Raw genomic sequence first — 18311 nt, 5'->3', positions numbered from 1 at the left:
GAGTCCTGTGCTGTGGGGCATCAGGGGGGTACCGGCCCCATCACTGTACCATGGAGCATCAGTGGGGTGCCGCCACCGAGATCTACACTGTGGGGCATCAGTGGGGTATTGGCACTGAGCCCTATGCCGTGGGGCATCAGTGGGGTGCTGGCACCAAGATCTAGACTGTGGGGCATCAGTGGGGTGCTGGCACCAAGATCTAGACTGTGGGGCATCAGTGGGGTGCTGGCACCAAGCCCTGTGCCATGGTGCATCCAGTGGGGTGCTGACACCAAGATCTAGACTGTGGGGCATCAGTGGGGTGCTGGCACCAAGCCCTGCTCCATGGGGCATCAGTGGGGTGCTGGCACTGAGCCCTGTGCCATGGTGCATCCAGTGGGGTGCTGGCATCATGATCTAGACTGTGGGGGCATCAGTGGGGTGCTGGCACCAAGCCCTGCGCTGTGGGGCATCAGTGGGGTGCTGGCACCATCCCTGAGCCATGGTGCATCAGTGGGGTGCTGGCATCAAGATCTAGACTGTGGGGCATCAGCGGGGTGCTGGCAGCGAGTCCTGTGCTGTGGGGCATCAGTGGGGTACCGGCACCATCCCTGTACCATGGAGCATCAGTGGGGTGCCGACACCGAGATCTACACTGTGGGGCATCAGTGGGGTGTCACAAGGTGCCTCTGCCCGCTGCCACCTCCTCCTGTGCCACAGGGTATGTGGGCACGGGTGGGACAGCCGAGCTGCCCATCTCCCACACCTCTTTGTCCTGCTGCCAGCCAGAACCAGCACCTTGACACCCAGGACGTGCCCTGGCATTGTCCCCCCCGGCCACCCCCTCTCCTGGGCATGAAGCGCAGGGCACGGGGGGGAGCCCACGCCGGGCACCCTGGCAGGATCCTGCTCGGGCAGCCCGTGGCCAGGAGGGATGGGCTTTGTTTTGGACGAGCTGCTCTCAAGTGTTTGGGAGGTTCAATAAAGCGTTTTGTTTTGGTTTTTTTTTTTGCAAAAACTGGAAAATCTCAAACCGCTCGTCTCCTGCGCGGCCGTCCAAGAGCTATTAACGGCGCTGGGTGGAGGGACGATGGCGAAGTCCCCGCCTGAACCAGGCTCCACCGAAGCGGAGCGGGGGCTGCGGCCGCCCCTCGGCCTCGTCACCTCCTCCCAAACTCCCAAACACGAGGCTGCACCACCAGCCCCAGGACAGGCCAGAGACCTGCAGGGACTGGATGCTGCCGCAACACCCCATGGACCATGAGGACGTGTGGGACGGTAGGGACGTCACGGGGGGAACGATGGCAGCCCCCAGCTGTATCCAGCCCCACCACGCTCCCAGGAACACAGCTCATCCTTGGGGGGTCCTCACCTGGGCTGCTTCCAGGGAGTTGGGGACAGGGCTGGGGACAGGGCTGGCCACCCCGCAGTGAGCAGCACGGCAGTGCCCCACCACCAGTCCCACGATGGCTGTGGCTGCCCCATCCCTGGAGGGGTTCAAGGTTGGATGGGGCTTTGAGTGATCTGCTCTGGTGGGAGGTGTCCCTGCCCAGGACAGGGGGTGGCACTGGGGGGGCTTTAAGGCCCCTTCCAACCCAAACCATTCTACAATTCAGCCTGGAGAAGAGAAGGCTCCGAGGAGATCTTCGAGCCGTTTCCAGTCCCTAAAGAGGGGGGCTCCAGGAAAGCTGGGGAGGATCTTTGATGAGGGAGGGGAGCCATAGGAGGAGGGGGAAGGGTTTGGCACTGAAAGAGGGGAGAGTGAAGTGAGATCTGAGGAGGAAATTCTTTGGTGTGAGGGTGGTGAGAGCCTGGCCCAGGTTGGCCAGAGAAGCTGTGGCTGCCCCATCCCTGGAGGGGTTCAAGGGCAGGTTGGAGGGGGCTTGGAGCAACGTGCTCTGGTGGGAGGTGTCCCTGCCCAGGGCAGTATTTGTTGATTCTATGACCCTCCACAGCCTTTGATGCACGACAGCTCCTCCAGGACACGGACCATCCCCTCCCCACTTGCTGCTCTCCCCATCCCAGTGGTGGTGCAGCTCTTGCACTGAAGCCGGAGGAGATCCGAGAAGAGATCCCGGAGGAGCACGGTGCCACTGACTCACCTGGCCAGCACGGCGATGCCATCGTGGTGCCTCTCTGGACTGGCCATCAGCTCCCAGCCGCCGGCGCTGCCCACCGCCCTGGCCACCTCCTCACTGCCCCCCCGGACCAGCATCACCTTCAGCGTCTCCACGGCGCAGCTGGGGAGGGAAGCACGGGTCAGTTAGCAGGTTAGGTTAGGTTAGGTTATTTTAGGTTAGTCTGGGGTAGGCTGCCCCTCCGACAGGTCGCAGGACAGCAGACGAGGGAACTGCTCGCCCTGGGAGATGCTGGGGGGCTGGAGGACGGGGTGAATCCTGGGGGGCTGGAGGATGGGGTGAGTCCTGGGGGGCTTTAGCCGGAGTGAGACGAGCCCGTAACTCACCACCACTTCCATCTGTGCCCTGACCCTGCCCTCAAACTGACCCAATACAATAGACCGAAGAGAAAAGGAGCCCAGAACTACTTTAAGGAGGAGCTTTTAGGGTTGGGTTGGGGTTTTTTTTGCATTAATATTTGATGGGTAGGGATTATTTTGCTGGGAACACAGAGCAACACATGGGAAACACACATTATCCTGTCAAAACAAAGCAAATATTAGCGATGGATAAATCTCAGCCGTCGATAGGAGCGAGAGGAACCCCGTTACCACGCACACACCAGGAGAACACCGCTTAGTCCCCGTGTCTCAACACAAAGGTCTTTCAGCTCATGAGCTGGGGCTCCTGCTGGTTTGGCTTCTCCTAAGGATGGGCCAAGCTGTGGTGAGAAGGGACCGGTGCTTGGAGGGACCGTCACCCCCCCTGAGGCTCTGCCACAGCCACCTCCTCCATCAGCCCCCACTGCCCTAAGGAAGGACACACAAACACATCTCCTGAACCGCCAAAGCCGAGACTAACGATGGACAATGCCCACTGGTTCATCGCACGCACGCAGAGAAGGCCCTGCCACGCTGGACCCAAGGTTTTTGGCAAATTTATAGTACAATTTCCTGTTTTATGGGGAGCCGGGGCTGGGGTTCCTCCAGAGAGGACCCGCTCAGGCCAGCGGAGCATCCCTAAAGAACCTCCCCACCACAAAGGCACAAGGAGCAGGGAAGGAGACAAGCAGGAGAAGGCAGGTTTGCTTTTCCACCTGGCTACTGGGGGGCTGGACCCATGGGGCAGAGGGTGAAGAAGCCCTGGGTCTGCCCTGCAAACCCCTCTCCCAAGGAGGGGGCAGAAGAGCCCTGGAGCTGGATCCCTGAGGGAAGGCAAAGGGAAAAGCAGGATTGGGAACACTGGCTGGAAAGCCCAGACCAGCAGAGAGTCCTCCTGCATCCCTGGATCACGAAGGATGATGCGACAACAAGGCATTAATTACCAATTAAAGAAAACCTTAGGCAAAAGCATCCTTCCACCATCTGCTGGTAAATATGGGAGTCCTGGTTTTACTGGTTTGGAGTTTTTTCAACCAGTTTTTCAGCTAGAGGCAGCCCGAGCTGCTGCAGAGCTTCCTCTCCCTGAGCTGCACCTCAAACAGCCAAGTGGGGGGACACCTTTCAGCGGGGTCTGGAGCAATAGGATGAGGAGCAACGACTTTCAACTACGAGAGGAAGACTTAGAGGAGATCTCAGGGAGAAATCTGTCACTCTGAGGGTGGTGAGAGCCTGGCCCAGGTTGGCCAGAGAAGCTGTGGCTGCCCCATCCCTGGAGGGGTTCAAGGGCAGGTTGGAGGGGGCTTGGAGCAACCTGGGCTGGTGGGAGGTGTCCCTGCCCAGGGCAGGGGGTGGGAGTAGATGGTCTTTCAAAGGTCCTTTCCACCCCAAACCGTTCTACGAAGAGCTGCTGGTTCCTACCAATCTTCTGGCACCAATTTTCTCACCCAAGGGCTCTGGTGGCTCTCGCACCCCAATGGGTCACTCAACAGCCACCTTCTACTGCAGGGACAATCCACAGAGGAGCCCGGGGAGGCAGACGGGCTCCTCCAGCCCCGGCCCCGCTCCAGGGATGGAGCAAGGCTCCTGGCCACGCTTCAGCAGGTTCTGGTTTGCGTCCCCCGATGCCGTCCCGAGTCCAGACGGCTTTTGGAGGAAGAGCAGTTGTTTCTGGCTCCTACGTCTCCTTCCCTGGGAGGCAACCAGTTGCTTCGAGTTTCCCTCGGCGCTCCCCGCGTTATGGCACGGGGTCTGGCTGGGATCTGCCCGCGCCTCCCGGCCAGGAGTCATTAAAGGGGGAAGAGCTTGACGAGAACAGACAGTTCTGGCTGCAGGAGCCCAAAGCCACAAAGGCAGCGCGAGTGTCCGCTCCCAGTGGTGGTGGGGAGGTGTATATCTGCGTGAAACCATCCCAAAACCCGGCCTCAAAACACCCCGGGGGCCAGGGGACAAGTGCCACGAGCTCAGGGAGCAATGCCACCAGCACCAGCAGGTTGCCACGGGGCAACCCACCATTGGCCTGAACCCACCTGCTCCTCCAACATCTGGGGTTCATTTCATTTTATTCTAAAATATGGTCACAGCAGCCCGGGGTGACAATGGGGGCCACCACAGTGTCCCCACTGCTCGGTGTCCCCAGTGCCACCAGCTCCCCCAGGGCGAGAAAACAGCTTTTCTTCACCCTTAGGATTTGACAAATGAACCAGCGAGCAATTCTAGAGCCCTTTGAGCTCCTTCTGCTTTTTCTGGTGTCTTTGTGGCCTTTTCTTTTCTCTCTTTTTTTTTTTTTTTCATATTCTCCTTAGACTAATAATAGCCTCTAAAAAACCCTGTAAAAAAAACCAAGTCTAGAAACCCACAAGAGGATAAAACTGGAAATCAGGGCAGAGCTTCCTCCCCCTGGCCAGCCCAGGGGAACCTTTAGAGGTTTTGCTGGAGAAGCAGCTCTGGAGAAAGGCTCCTAAACTGGAAATCAGGGCAGAGCTTCCTCCCCCTGGCCGGCCCAGGGGAACCTTTAGAGGTTTTGCTGGTGGAGGGAGGGAGCGAGCGGTTTCATATTCTCCTTAGACTAATAATAGCCTCTAAAAAACCCTGTAAAAAAAACCAAGTCTAGAAACCCACAAGAGGATAAAACTGGAAATCAGGGCAGAGCTTCCTCCCCCTGGCCAGCCCAGGGGAACCTTTAGAGGTTTTGCTGGAGAAGCAGCTCTGGAGAAAGGCTCCTGCCGTTGCTACCTCAGATGGGGTTAACCCCAACATCCCCACCAATTAAAAGCACTTTAAAACTCGTCAACTGGACCGCTTGCTGCGGGATGAGGGCACCGCTGTGAACCAGGAGAACCAGCACCAACCCAGCGTGATGCCCACATGAAGCCAGGCACCTGCACACACCAGGAGGACACCTTCACCGCTCCAGTGGCCCCACCACACCACGGGTGTCCCGGAGGGGACCAGCTGAAGCCCAGGGGTGGGAGAATCCTGCAGCTCGTCTAAGGTGGGCTCTGCCTTCATGGCGTCCCACTTTGCCAAAGCAAATTTTGGGGGTTGGAGGAACCTCTGCAGATCACCCAGTCCCACCCCACCCCAAAGCGAGGACACCCAGAGCAGGCTGGATGCGTCCAGGTGGGGTTTGAAGATCTCCAGAAAAGGAACCGCTGTGAACCAGGAGAACCAGCACCAACCCAGCGTGATGCCCACATGAAGCCAGGCACCTGCACACACCAGGAGGACACCTTCACCGCTCCAGTGGCCCCACCACACCACGGGTGTCCCGGAGGGGACCAGCTGAAGCCCAGGGGTGGGAGAATCCTGCAGCTCCTCTAAGGTGGGCTCTGCCTTCATGGCGTCCCACTTTGCCAAAGCAAATTTTGGGGGTTGGAGGAACCTCTGCAGATCACCCAGTCCCACCCCACCCCAAAGCGAGGTCACCCAGAGCAGGCTGGATGCGTCCAGGTGGGGTTTGAAGATCTCCAGAAAAGGAAACTCCACACCCTCTCTGGCACCTTCACAGGAAAGACCTTCTTCCTGATTTTTTTGGAATTTCCCATGTCCCAGTTTGTCCCAGCTGCCCCCTGTCCTGTCCCTGGGCACCACTGGGAAGAGTCTGGCCCCATCCTCTTGCCCCCCACCCTTTAGATGTTCATCAGCATCGATGAGGTCCCCCCTCAGCCTGCTCTTCTCCAGCTGAACAGCTCCAGATCCCTCAGCCAGGAGATGCTCCAGCCCCTCATCATCCTCTTTCCCCCCCGGACTCCCTCGGCCAGGTCCCTCAGCCCAGAGATGCTCCAGCCCCTCATCATCCTCGAGCCCCCCCGGACTCCCTCGCAGAGGCCCTTTCAGCCTCTCTGTCTGAAGGTGATGGAGGGCCAGGGCCCACACAGGCGCTTTGACCCCTTTGGGGTTTGACCCGGGCTGTGTGGCTCCAGCAGAGGGTTATTTAGCAGCCGCCGTGACTCTCTGTGGCAGGGGGTTGGACTAGATGATCTTTAAGGTCCCTCCCAACCCAAACCACTCCCTGATTCTACGATTTGAAGGCGTCTGCCCCAACCAGGCGGGAGAGTGGCTGTTTGGGACTCACATCCTCCCCCCCAGACCCCTGGGTGTCCTCCTCAGGGGAGAGGGACACCATGGGCTGGAAGCACCCAAGCCTGATGTGGTTGCTTGGGCACTGCCACCTCTCCCCCAGGGAAGATGGATGGCACCGTGGCTCAGTTCTGTTCACTCAATGGGTGGCAATTTGGCATGACCATGACACACTGCAGCCTTCGATGCCACAAAGCCAAACAAGTTCACTCTTTCCAGCTTCCTCTCCTTGTCCTTCAAGGAAGCAGAACTGTCCTCCCCACCTCCTTCCCCCAAAAATGCTCAACAGACCCGTTGAGCCCCATTCCCAGGAGCCAACTGGGCTTTTTGGGGAGGCTGTGGCAGTGGCCCAGCGTGGCCGGGCTCTGCCCAGGGCCAGGAGGAGAGGGACCGGGCCCCAACTGGGACAGGGGAAGTTCCACCTCAAGCTGAGGAGGAGCTTGTTTGGGGTGAGGGTGGCAGAGCCCTGGCAGAGGCTGCCCAGAGAGGGGCTGGAGTCTCCTTCTCTGGAGACATTCCCACCCCCCTGGACCCGTTCCTGTGGGACCTGCTCTGGGTGCCCCTGCTCTGGGTGGGGGTTGGAGGAGATGAGCTCCAGAGGTCCCTTCCCACCCCGTGTGATTCTGTGATTCACTGGGGTGGCTGACTTAAGGCTTTCTTGTTTGGAGAGTGTGTTCTGCAGGAGGAAAGACACCGGAAAGAAACCAAAAAACCCCCCAAAAACCCCAAAGCCCAAACGGCACCAGAGGTCGGGCTGTCATACCCAAGGTGTGATGACCCAGCCGTGGGCTCAGAGATGCTTGTTTTGTACAAATAGGACCAAAAAAAAAGAAAAAAAGAAGACTAAATCCCCGAGTTGCAGATGGCAGGTGGGCACCTTCCCCGCGGGCGTTACCTGCAGGGCTGGAGGCTGCGGGGAGCGGGGCCGAGGCTGGAGCTGCTCCTCCTCTCGCGGCTCTGCAGGTTCCTGGGGAGCTGGACACCCACGGTGCAGCTGAGGCGCAGCAGGAGGGTGACAAACAAGGGCGGGTAGAGCCCCAGCACGGCCGGGCCAGACTCGGCAGCAGACATGATCTCATACAGAGCACATGTGGCCTGGAGGAGAGAGGGACCGCGCCGGAGAGGAGGATTAGGAGGGGATCTCCCCGCACCACCTCCAGATCTGTTAGTAAATAACCCGGCCCAGGCGGCAGAAAAAGGGGGTGGGAAGAAAAGGAAAAAAAAAAAAAGGGGGGGAAAAAGTTCTTTTTCCTCCTTCCCACAAGACAGAGCGGAACAAAGCATCGCATCCACCCCCGGCGCAACCTCCCGCATCCCACCGGCTGCTATTAAAGCATCACCCCCCCGGGAAAGGAGATGGAGGGGGGCACTTCCAGCCGGGGGAGGTTTGGGGTCTGTACCTGGGGAAGCAGAGCAGATCCAAAAAGCTCAGGTTTTACGGGCAGGAAGACAACGCGCACACAGCCCTATTCCGGCCAATTTAAAGAGCTGTAATTACACAGCACAATATCGAGGGGGGGGCTGGTGGGAGGGGGGCGTTAAAAAGCAGAGCGGGGAAGGGAGGAGGGTTTGCTCTTGGTGCGGCTGATTCCGAACCATCTGCATTTGGTCCTTCAGAGGAGGAGGAGGAGGAAATTTTCACAGCTGCTTTACTGCTTAGAAAGCTGCCAAGCTGGGTTTATTTTTCTTTTTTTTTTTCTTTTTTTTTTTTTTCTTAAGGGATAAAATGAAAAGGGAGCTCTGCTGTGAGAGGGTTTTTACGAGCCGGTGGATTAGCTCTAATAGGCATTACACAGCCAGGCGTTATTTCCAGAGTCCACGCCTGGCACGATCCCTCCCCCCAACCCCAACAAAGCCAAGGAAATGAAATTAAAAAAAAAAAAAAAAAATCAGCATTCCAGGTGTTGGTGTAGGGGGAAAAGCATCCTCCTCGGGGCCAGGGAGGCAGCAGGACACTTACGGCCAGGGGCAGGGGGGTGGCCACGCGCTCGGATCCGCTCCCCAGCAGAGGGAAGGACTTGCTCTCCTTGTAGGGGACGTCCCTGTTGACCTTCTCCAGGAGCTGCTCCAGGATCTGCGAGGTGAGGGTGGGCTCGGTGGCCAGGGACCTCCACATGGCGCAGGTGTGGCTGGAGGAGAGGAAGGAGGGGAGCCCATCGTTAACTCACCCCCTCGTTAGCGGGGCAGCAAGCGGCACCGGAGAGCGGGAGCCCAGGAGGGGAAGCCCTGGTGGGAGAGCAGGATCACCCCTGCCATAGAGGAGGCTGAGCCCTGCGGTCCTCACCCTCTGGAGGGCCCCCAAAACCCCACAACTCCCCCAGTACCAGCTTCTGCACTTCCCAAACCTGCCAGGGTGGGAAGGGAGCAGCGGTGGTGGTACAAGGAGGAGGAGAACATCTCAGCAGCTTTGGGGTAGGTGACCTGCCCCGTAAAGCTGTGCCGAGCATCTCGACCACCCTCGGCTCCCCGGGGCCAGCTTGGCTAGTTGCCCCTAAGCCCAGCAAGCCCTGGCTAGTTGCCCCTAAGCCTAGCAAGCCCCTGGCAAGGCAGCTCCGGCAGCAAAGCAGCCGTGCTGATCCTTGAGCGCGCAAAGGAAATTCCAGCAGGGTCCGATTACTGGCGTAGGGAGCCAGAGGATTATCCGTGGCTCAGGCGCAAGCTGCTCCCGAGCCCCCGGGGCCACCGGGGCCGGGCAGGGCAGGGCAGGACCTGTCGAAGGGCAGGGGGCTGCCCAGCAGGCTGGAGACCACCACGCTCTTGTGCTGGGCGGCCAGGATGTAGACCGTCTGCTGGGCCGCCTTCCGGATGTGCTCCTCGTCCACCTCCTCCAGCTTGCTGTGGATGATGCTCATGATGTCGGGCACCTGAGGGAAGAGGAGGATGGTGGCAACCACCTCAGCACTCGGGGGGTCACCCCACAGCCAGGACACGCGTGTCCCGTCCCCTCCGTGGCAGCCCGGGTGGGTAATGGGATGGCAGGAGACAACATGGGTGGGCAGACCCTCACGGCAAGCAGTTTGTCTTCCCCATTTGAGGGACGTCTCCCCACAGAACCCTCTTGGGGAGTCACGGATCCTTCCTGCCCCCCCTCAAAGGAGGGGGACGAGGCTGCAGGGTACCCCCGGGGCAAAGGGGACACGGCGAGGACACCACCCCCCCCCCTCACCTCCCACCCTTCTGGCACGGAGCTGGTGCTAAGCCGGGTCCTCCAAAGAGGAACCGGAGCTGAAGGCGGGGGGGGAGACACCTCGGCACTCAACGGGAGCCATAAAAAAAGGCAGGTTAAGGCCAAAAGGAAGTTCAGGCGCAGACGGGGCCTGGCAGCAAATTCCCCCGGATTAAGGGCAGAGCAGGAGAGAGCTCCCCCCCCTCCCCAGCGCCGGGGGCTGCCCCACCGGCCCGGGGCTTAGCATCCGTTCGGGTTTCAGGATCCGGCCGGTCTGGCTCCCACCGAAGGGTGGGTGATGTAAGAGCGGAGCGATCGGAGCGGGACGGGGGCTGACAGGTAGCGGCAGCAGAAGCTCCGGCGCTAACGAGAGCCCGAGGAGCAGCGAGAGACCCGCTGTTTCCAATTACTGCCAGAGAAAGGGGGGGGCTCAGCCCTAAAAGTAGGGGATTAGACTAAAAAAAATAATAAAAAAAATAAAAACCAGACCCAAAAAGCCTTCTGTGTCCAGCACCTCTAAGCCCCGCAAGCATTCAGAGCGGTTTCCCAGCCAGGATCCCCCGGGCTCCCCCAGAGCCTGCAGAGGTTTCCCAGGGAGCCTGAGCCCTCCTGGTAAAGTGAGTTTTCTCTGAACTCCTCAACCCCAGGCAGAGCCAGAGCGGAGCCAGGGGCCACATCCCACCATGCTCAGCCTTCCCCGACTGTGGGGACGGAGGAGAGAGGGCAAACGAAGAAGGTCAGGGGCCACAGTTCCCCCCCAAAAAAAGCTTTGGGGCAAGCGTTCCCCTGGTCAGAAATCCAACAGTTAATCCAGAGCCCCCCTTCAAAGTGGGGTTAGATGCCTCCCTTCTTCCATCAGGGCTGGAGAAGCCCATCACCCCCACTTGCAAGTGGGAAATCATAGAGTCATGGAATGGTTTGGGTGGAAAACGACCTTAAAGGCTATCGAATCCCACCCTGAAGAATTTCCTCCCCAGATCTCACCTAAATCTCTTTTGTTTTTCACCTTAAAACCCTTCCCCCTCGTCCTATGGCTCCCCTCCCTGATCCAGAGTCCCTCCCCAGTTTTCCTGGAGCCCCTTGAGGGACTGGAAGGGGCTCTGAGGTCTCCCCGGAGCCTTCTCTTCTCCAGGCTGAACCCCCCCAACTCTCTCAGCCCCCCCTCCCAGCAGAGGGGCTCCAGCCCTCCCAGCATCTCTGTGGCCTCCTCTGGCTCCTCTCCAACAGGTCCACGTCCTTCCTTTCCATCAGGTGATGCCCGTGGGAAGAAAGGGAGGCAGCAAGACCCACCTGGAGCCACGTTTGGACCACAGAGGTGGTGCCGAGGCCAAGCAGCAGCTCACCTTCTCCTGCAAGACGGCTCCGCGCTCCTTGAGGAGGGAGTTGATCATGACGGTGGCTGCTCGGGAGCAGTTCTTATCGGGGTCCGCCAGCCCCTCGAACATGGCCAGCAGCAGGCTCATCAGCTGGTCCGGAGGGACACGCTTCCCGATCACCTAAGGGAGAAGGCAAGTGGAGTGAAACAGGGGGATTTTGTCCCTCTCAGCAGTCCCTTGGGTCCATCACGGTCTCCAGACGTCAGAGTGGAATAAGCAGCTCTGGAGAAGTTAGCAGGGGGAACGTCCATTACAGCCACAGCATTTGGGGAACGGCAGCTTGTCCAGGACCAAAAGGTACCACCAGCTTCTCTACAGCCACGAGTCCTTCTGGAGCAAGAGTTCTCAGCATGGAAACTGGCCATCAAGGAGGAGTTCACCCCTGCAGCTCTCTCAGGAGCAGAGTGGTCTCCCCTCCTCCTCATTCAAACCCCTGTGGTTTCAGGGAGTCACATTTGGACCCTTTTGGGTATCAAATATTGGCACTGGGCAGCATTACCAACACCAGTGCCATACTGGGAGGCAGCTCCTGAGCCACCCACCCTGTGCTCCACGTGAAAGCATGGCCAGTGACAGGGCCTTGGGGGCTTCCTTCCACTGAGGAGCAGGAGGTACCAAAGCCTACCCCCTAGAGCACTCAGGGACCCGAGGCAGGTCCATTAGACCACCTCCACCTCAGCTTGTAGATGACACGGAGAGGAACTAGTCGCATTATCTCCAGCAGATCGAGTTGGAAAGGCCAGTGGTGGGAGCACTGATGGGTGAAGAGTTGAGGTTGCCCCAAACAGAGGCACCGAGCCACACATGAGTCCCAGCCAGCAGCCACTGCACCCCCAGATGTCCACACAGATGTCCTCCACCCAAAGAGGGCACCAGCAGCTTCCCAATGGGGGTGAGCTGCTCTGAGCACCCCCTGCCCAGGCCAGGAGGACTCTCCAGCTTCCAGGAGAAGAGGAGAAGACCGCAGTGGTTCGTTTGCTGGTGCAAGACTGGGGCTCCCCAGCAGCTTCCAGACCAGGCGGCTGGTCAGAACAGATGAGGCATCACGCCCTTCGCAGCTCCCACCCCACAGCTCCACCACCCTGCAGGGACCAGGGCCCTGCTCCACCTTACCATGGCGATGTTGTTGCAGGTGTGGAAGAGAACGGTGAAATCGGGCTCCTCCAGGCCTTTCTTCAGAGCTTTCAGCCCCTCCACCATCTCATCTCGGTGATCCCGGGCGAACCCTGGGTTCAGAGGGAGCATTCAGTGAACAGCAATCCTCATGTTTTAGACCCAAAAGAGACCTCCACATACTGCAGAGAGCTGGGTTTTACTCTAGAGCTGGGCCAGCTTTCAGGAATCATAGAGTCACTGAATGGTTTGCATTGGAAGGGAACTTTAAATGCCACCTACTCCAACCCTCTGCCCTGGGCAGGGACACCTCCCACCAGCCAAGGTTGCTCCAAGCCCCCTCCAACCTGCCCTTGAACCCCTCCAGGGATGGGGCAGCCACAGCTTCTCTGGGCAGCCTGTTCCAGTGTCTCCCCACCCTCATACCAAACAATTTCCCCCCCCGACCTCACCTCAATCTCCACTTTTTCAGCTTAAAACCCTTCCCCCTTGTCCTGTGGCTCCCCTCCCTGACCAGGAGTCCCTCCCCAGCTTTTCTGGAGCCCCTTTAGGGACTGGAAGGGGCCACCATAAGGACATGGGGGGCTTTCTAAGGTGCCAGCATATGTTGCCAGCCCATGGCCAGCTTTTCCCCCCCAAGCCCTTCTCGGCAGGGCTGCTCTCCATCCCTCCATGGATTTGTTCTTGGGGTTGCCCCTACCCACATAAGGAGGAGCCTAGAAACCAAAGGTGCTGCCAAGGGCCAGAAGAACTTGCCCTGCAGGAGCCACACTACCCCGGGGAGCAGGACCCAGACAAAGTCCCTTCAGAAGAGCAGGACCCAAAGTCCCCTCCTGGCGCTCTAAGGGCTGCGCTTTCCTTAGTGCCTGAGCTCAGCTCATCCGAAGTGGAGGAGCGACCTCTCCTGGAGAGAGGGAGAAGACCAGGCTGAGCCGTAGCTCAGGAACCTGCTCGTCTGCACCCAAGCGTTGGAGCGAGCCTCTGAAACCCACACGCTGGTGGAGAACAGAGAATCATGGAATGGTTTGGGTGGGAGGGGACCTTAAAGACCATGGAGTCCAACCTTCTGCCCTGGGCAGGGACACCTCCCACCAGCCCAGGTTGCTCCAAGCCCCCTCCAACCTGCCCTTGAACCCCTCCAGGGATGGGGCAGCCACAGCTTCTCTGGCCAACCTGGGCCAGGCTCTCACCACCCTCACACCAAAGAATTCCCCCCCCACATCTCACCTCAGCCTCCACTTTTTCACCTTAAAACCCTTCCCCCTCGTCCTGTGGCTCCCCTCCCTGATCCAGAGTCCCTCCCCAGCTTTCCTGGAGCCCCTTGAGGGACTGGAAGGGGCTCCAAGGTCTCCCTGGAGCCTTCTCTTCTCCAGGCTGAACCCCCCAACTCTCTCAGCCCGTCCTCATATCAGAGGGGCTCCAGCCTTCCCAGCATCTCCGTGGCCCTGAAGGACGTTCCCCACCAGCCCAGCTCCTGCAACAAGCCGTGTCTGCAGGCAACTCCTTTGGGATCATGTCTGTGGAGGGGTGGGATGGAGGAGGAGGGGGCTCCTGTGCCATCACCCACCCCCTGAGTAGCCACAGCCCCCACCTTCGTAGCAGAGCTGGATGTAGAGCAGGCAGTAGACGCAGTCGACGGCGTGTTGGCGGACGCTGGCCAGGGAGTCCGAGCAGCGCGGGGAGAAGAGGGCAATGAGGACGCCGAGGTTGTAGAAGGGGATGACGGTCTGCAGGGAGGACAGAGGCAGGTGACACGAGCCAGGAGAGGACGGGGACACCCGCGGGAGCCCCAGCGAGGTGGGCAGCAGCTGGAGGAACCAGCGTGGGGTTCACTTACACTGACATTCAGCTTGCTGAGGTAGAAGTCCAGCAAGGCGGCGCTGACCTCCACCGCCCGCTGCCGCTCGTGCTCCTTGCTCGACTTGATCCAGGGGCCTAAATGCTGCGGGAGGGAGGGGAAACATCAGGGAGGAGAGCAGAAGTTGGGGGGCTCTGCCCTGCCCAGCCAAGGCAGCCTTCAGCCCTGTGACTCATGGTGCACGCGTGTGGCAACCACGGCTCCCACCCCACCAGCAAGACACTCCAGGAAGACACGGGGTCTCTGTTGCTGGTGAGACTGCGTGTGCGTTCCCCCTGGGCTACCAGAGACCTCCTCACCAGCCACACACTGGCTACCTTCTCGGGCACCAGCAGGGATGGCCAGATGGACCATCGCATCCTTCCTCTCCTACCTTGCCCCAGGCAGGCAGGGTGAGCCATGCTGCATGTCCAGCCTCTGCAGGAGCAGGACTAGGGTCACACCAGACCTCACGTCGCATGGAGAAGTGAGGACCAGCCTCACTAATTCCTGCTCTGACCTCTGGTTGGCAGGTTGGCACCTCGGCTTCCCTGCTTCTCCCTGAAGAACCCACCAAACCCAGGCTGCACCCACCGCAAACATGTCCTGCAGCCCGTGGGGGGTCAAGTTCCTCTGCAGGAGGCTCTTCAGCAGGTCTTTAAGGGCACCCATGGTGTCACCGTACAGCATCTAAGGAGGAGAGATGGATCACAAGCTACCCGAGCCCTGCACCTCATCCCGGAGAGCCAGCCCAGGAGGGAAAGGATCTCCCTTTGCGCCTGTTCTCAGCTCGGAGGACTCTCCCAGGAGTTGGGTGCCAAGGAAAATGCAAGGACTGAAACCCAGTTTCCAAAATCCACCTTCCCTGGAAGTGCTGGGCACGTGGTGGGAGTCAGCTGGTGGCCGTGACCCGTGCCCAGTGCCCGCTGACAGCCAGAGCCCAGCTGGCCAGCAGAGAAGCTTCAGCCCAGCCTTTCCAGACGGGAATTTGGTCCTTCTCCCGCTTGGGGATAAATTCCAGTGAGCCCAGTCTGAAGGAGCCCTCTGGTAGATGCTTACGCTTTCCTTCCAGGACTTATTTTGGGAATAAACTCCAAAAAAATAAATAAATAAAAAGCTACAAAGCTTCACAGGATGGAAGGGAAGGAGAAAACTGAATATTAACTTAAAACTTTTGGGGCAGATGCCTGCAAAGGCGAGGCAGGGAGGGTCGGAGCCCCGGGCTCCCGCTCGGCAGCTCGGCCTGAAGGACCCGGTGGAGCAGGGGGGGCTGCTCCTCCGCCACCCAGCAGCTGCAACAACTTCATTAGCAGTGTGTTATTTTCATTCATTAAGCACTCGACCACAACGGAGGAGCAGCTGCAGCCTTTCAAAAGCCAGTTATGTAAAGACCCCCCCCCTCTCCCCCCCTGCCTCTTTCTACCCTGCAGGGTTTCCAGGATCATTTGATTTTTCCCCCTCCAGGGAGTTCACGCTCTTATTAGCAGCATTTGGACTTGCTGATAAGCTCATATTTTCTCACTTGCTATCAGCGCACAGAAGGGCCAGGCTTTTTTTCAAGAGATAAGTGAGCAGGGGAAACGGTGCAGCTTGTTTGACGCCCCCCACCTCCCCCCCAGAGGTGCCCAGCTGAATGGAAAACGGGCTGTTTCCCACGGCTGATCCCTTGCCAGGGAGATGCTGGAGCCACGGGGGGTGGCAGGACCACGAGAAGGCAGGGAAACCAGCATCCTGCGCCGCAGAACAAAGCCGTGGGGGTGGGTGACCCACCGTTAGCTCGGCGTGGGCTGCGTGCTGTGGGGGTTAGCTGGAGAAGAGCATCCCCACCTCCTTGTGCAGGGCATCCCCTCCGTTCTCCTCCCTCTCCTTGGCCAGCTCCGGCGGCGGGAGGGCCAGCACGCTGGCGAGGCAGGTGTCCATCAGCTCCGTCCTGTCGGGGTCGCTGAGGTGGGGCTCCAGGATGCTGACCCCAAGGTTAAGGAAGCAAGACGGAGCGCTCTGGGAGCTCCCTTCGCCTGGCTAAGCTGGGAAAGAAGGATCTTGCCAAACATTCCTGCTGACTGCACTCTATGCTAAGTGGCACGGGCGCAGAGCGTTCCCGGTATCCGTGTCAGGAGCCCCGCGATGTGCCGAGTATTTTTAGCCGGAGCTCAGAAGTCCTCTCTGTGTCACCGAGAGCGCCGTGCCCTTGGCCCTGGGTTGTCTAAAGAACAGGGACTGCCGAGTCCCCATGTGATCCCAGGCCAGGAGCGGGCTCTGCGGGCACATTCCCGTGGGGAAGGATACACCAGGTAAGTGCAGGCGACCATGGCTCGCTGCCGCACCGGCGTCCGCAGGGCCTCCAGCGGCTCGGCTTTGATGAACTCCTGGGAGGCAGAAGGAGATGATGGTTACGGTCACATCCAGCCCCATCCCGCTCTTGGACCCCCAAGTTTTGGGAGCGACTGCTGCCCCGAAGCTCTGCCTCCCCCAGAGAGCGAGCCAGGAGCTACAGCACAATACCCCGACACCCCAAATCCTGCCCAACCACCCCACGGCCACGGAGACGCAGCACCATGGCCCAACCCCAGAAATTCTTCAACTCTGAGGGTGGTGAGAGCCTGGCCCAGGTTGGCCAGAGAAGCTGTGGCTGCCCCATCCCTGGAGAGGTTCAAGGGCAGGTTGGAGAGGACTTGGAGCCCACAGATACCCAGGAGGCACCCAGAGCACATCTCTAGAGATGGAGCAGCTTCCCCCTGTGCTTAACCCTCAGCAACATGGGTTGGGAACCTCCCCCGGTGTCCTCCAGAGCAGCCCCAAGCCAGGCCCACCCTCCGGGGGTCTCTCTTACCACCATCTGGGCCACGAGCTCGGCTTTGCGGGAGAAGATGAAGTCTCCGCACTTGACGCCGTTGCAGATGGCTTGGCTGATCATGCAGATGCTCCGGATGAGGCACAGCTTCAGGGTCAGGTCCTGAGAGCACAGCTCGGGGTGAGAAGAGAAGAACCAGGCTCTACCCACACAACCGTAACTCGTCACCCCAACCAGCACTGGTGTCCCACCACCAAAACCAGTGCCCAGGCTGAGCACATCAGCATGGCCTGTGCTGTTAGTAGCGTGAGGGCTCCTCTCTCTGCTCTTTTTCCACCTTACAGGCTCCCTGGTGGCCAGGGGACTGTGAAGGTCACCCTGTCCCAGCTGGAGCTCCCTGGCAGAACACGGGATGAGGACAATCCTCCAGGTCCCCATCCTCCCCGCCGAGGCAGCGCCCTAATGCTCAAGGACAATCCAGGAGCTGTTCCTCCTGCCCAGCTCGGGCTCTAGGGCAGTGGACACGGGGTGGGGAGGAGGCACCCCCATTAAAAGTGCTCCCCTCACCCTCAGGGGAGCCTCTCGGGGGGGTGAGGGACCAGGGGAGGGTCTGAGGGAGAAGGTCCCCAGCCCTGGGGGGGCAGAGATGCTCTGCAGAAGCTGTTAGTGCCAGCGGGAGCCCAGAAGGAAAAGGCATTAGTGGAGCCCGGAGAAGGAGCCCTGGGCCTGACACTTCCACTTGACAAACGCCAATTTTCTTGCGCAAAGAGTAATATAAAAATTGCAGCCCCACGTTGTCCCCCCCCACCCCAGGACAGCAATCTGGGGTTTGATATGTGCCCATTGAATGATTGTTCCAGGGGGTGGGAAGCAGGACAATTTGAAGCAGTTGAGTGGATTTTAGCTGAGCGCTGCGGCTCGGGCTCTGGAGTCCCCACGCGTCCCCAGCCACGCACGTGTAGGGGGTGGGGGGCAGAACAGCACCCAGCCCCAGCCCCAAGCCCCCCGGGGTGGGCACAGCCTGTATTGCCACAAGTGCAAGCCCAAAGGGGCTCGCTGCCTCCCGGGGGGGGGCTCTGGGGGCTCCAGCCAGGCTGGGCTGGCCCAGAAGCCTCAGCAGAAGGGGTGGGGGGCGACAGGATCCCCTCTCCCCACGACGGTGGGGGGGGGCAGCTCAGCATCCCCCCACCCTGCTGCCCACCCGAGCCACGCTGGCACCTATGGCTCCTCTCCTGCCAAAAAAAGGCCAAAAAAAAGCTTTTTTCTCATCCCTCTGCTGTGAGTTTTGGCACTTTGGGGCAGCGTGGAGTGGGGAGGAGCGGGCTGGGGGGGTCGGGGTGAGGAGCAGCAGCTCCCCCGGCTCTCCCGGCCCCCGGTGCTGAGGTGGGCACCGCACCGAGCCGCTCTCCAGGGGAACCCAGAGCCAGAGGCAGAGAGAGAGAGAGAGCAGGAAAAGAGCAGAGAGCAGGTCA

At 59.7% G+C, this 18311-nt stretch overlaps 1 protein-coding gene across 3 annotated transcripts in view; it reads right to left on the bottom strand.

The window, feature by feature from the left end:
* Positions 1–18311, bottom strand: part of MROH1 (maestro heat-like repeat family member 1) — a 51072-nt gene that overhangs the window by 10249 nt on the left and 22512 nt on the right. For all 3 annotated transcript variants that reach the window (XM_014956146.1, XM_014956148.1, XM_014956147.1), the window contains 12 exons: positions 16879–17001; positions 16335–16414; positions 15876–16011; positions 14643–14738; positions 14049–14153; positions 13803–13938; positions 12212–12324; positions 11066–11218; positions 9266–9420; positions 8517–8685; positions 7452–7651; positions 2082–2219 (listed from right to left, as the gene is read on the bottom strand). In XM_014956146.1, the coding sequence (XP_014811632.1) occupies positions 2082–2219; positions 7452–7651; positions 8517–8685; positions 9266–9420; positions 11066–11218; positions 12212–12324; positions 13803–13938; positions 14049–14153; positions 14643–14738; positions 15876–16011; positions 16335–16414; positions 16879–17001 (1604 nt within the window). The remainder of the gene's footprint in view (positions 1–2081; positions 2220–7451; positions 7652–8516; positions 8686–9265; positions 9421–11065; positions 11219–12211; positions 12325–13802; positions 13939–14048; positions 14154–14642; positions 14739–15875; positions 16012–16334; positions 16415–16878; positions 17002–18311) is intronic.

Source organism: Calidris pugnax, unplaced genomic scaffold (assembly GCF_001431845.1).
Source record: "Calidris pugnax isolate Ruff unplaced genomic scaffold, ASM143184v1 scaffold307, whole genome shotgun sequence".
Taxonomy (NCBI): domain Eukaryota; kingdom Metazoa; phylum Chordata; class Aves; order Charadriiformes; family Scolopacidae; genus Calidris; species Calidris pugnax.
This window is presented reverse-complemented; position numbering and strand designations above follow the sequence as displayed.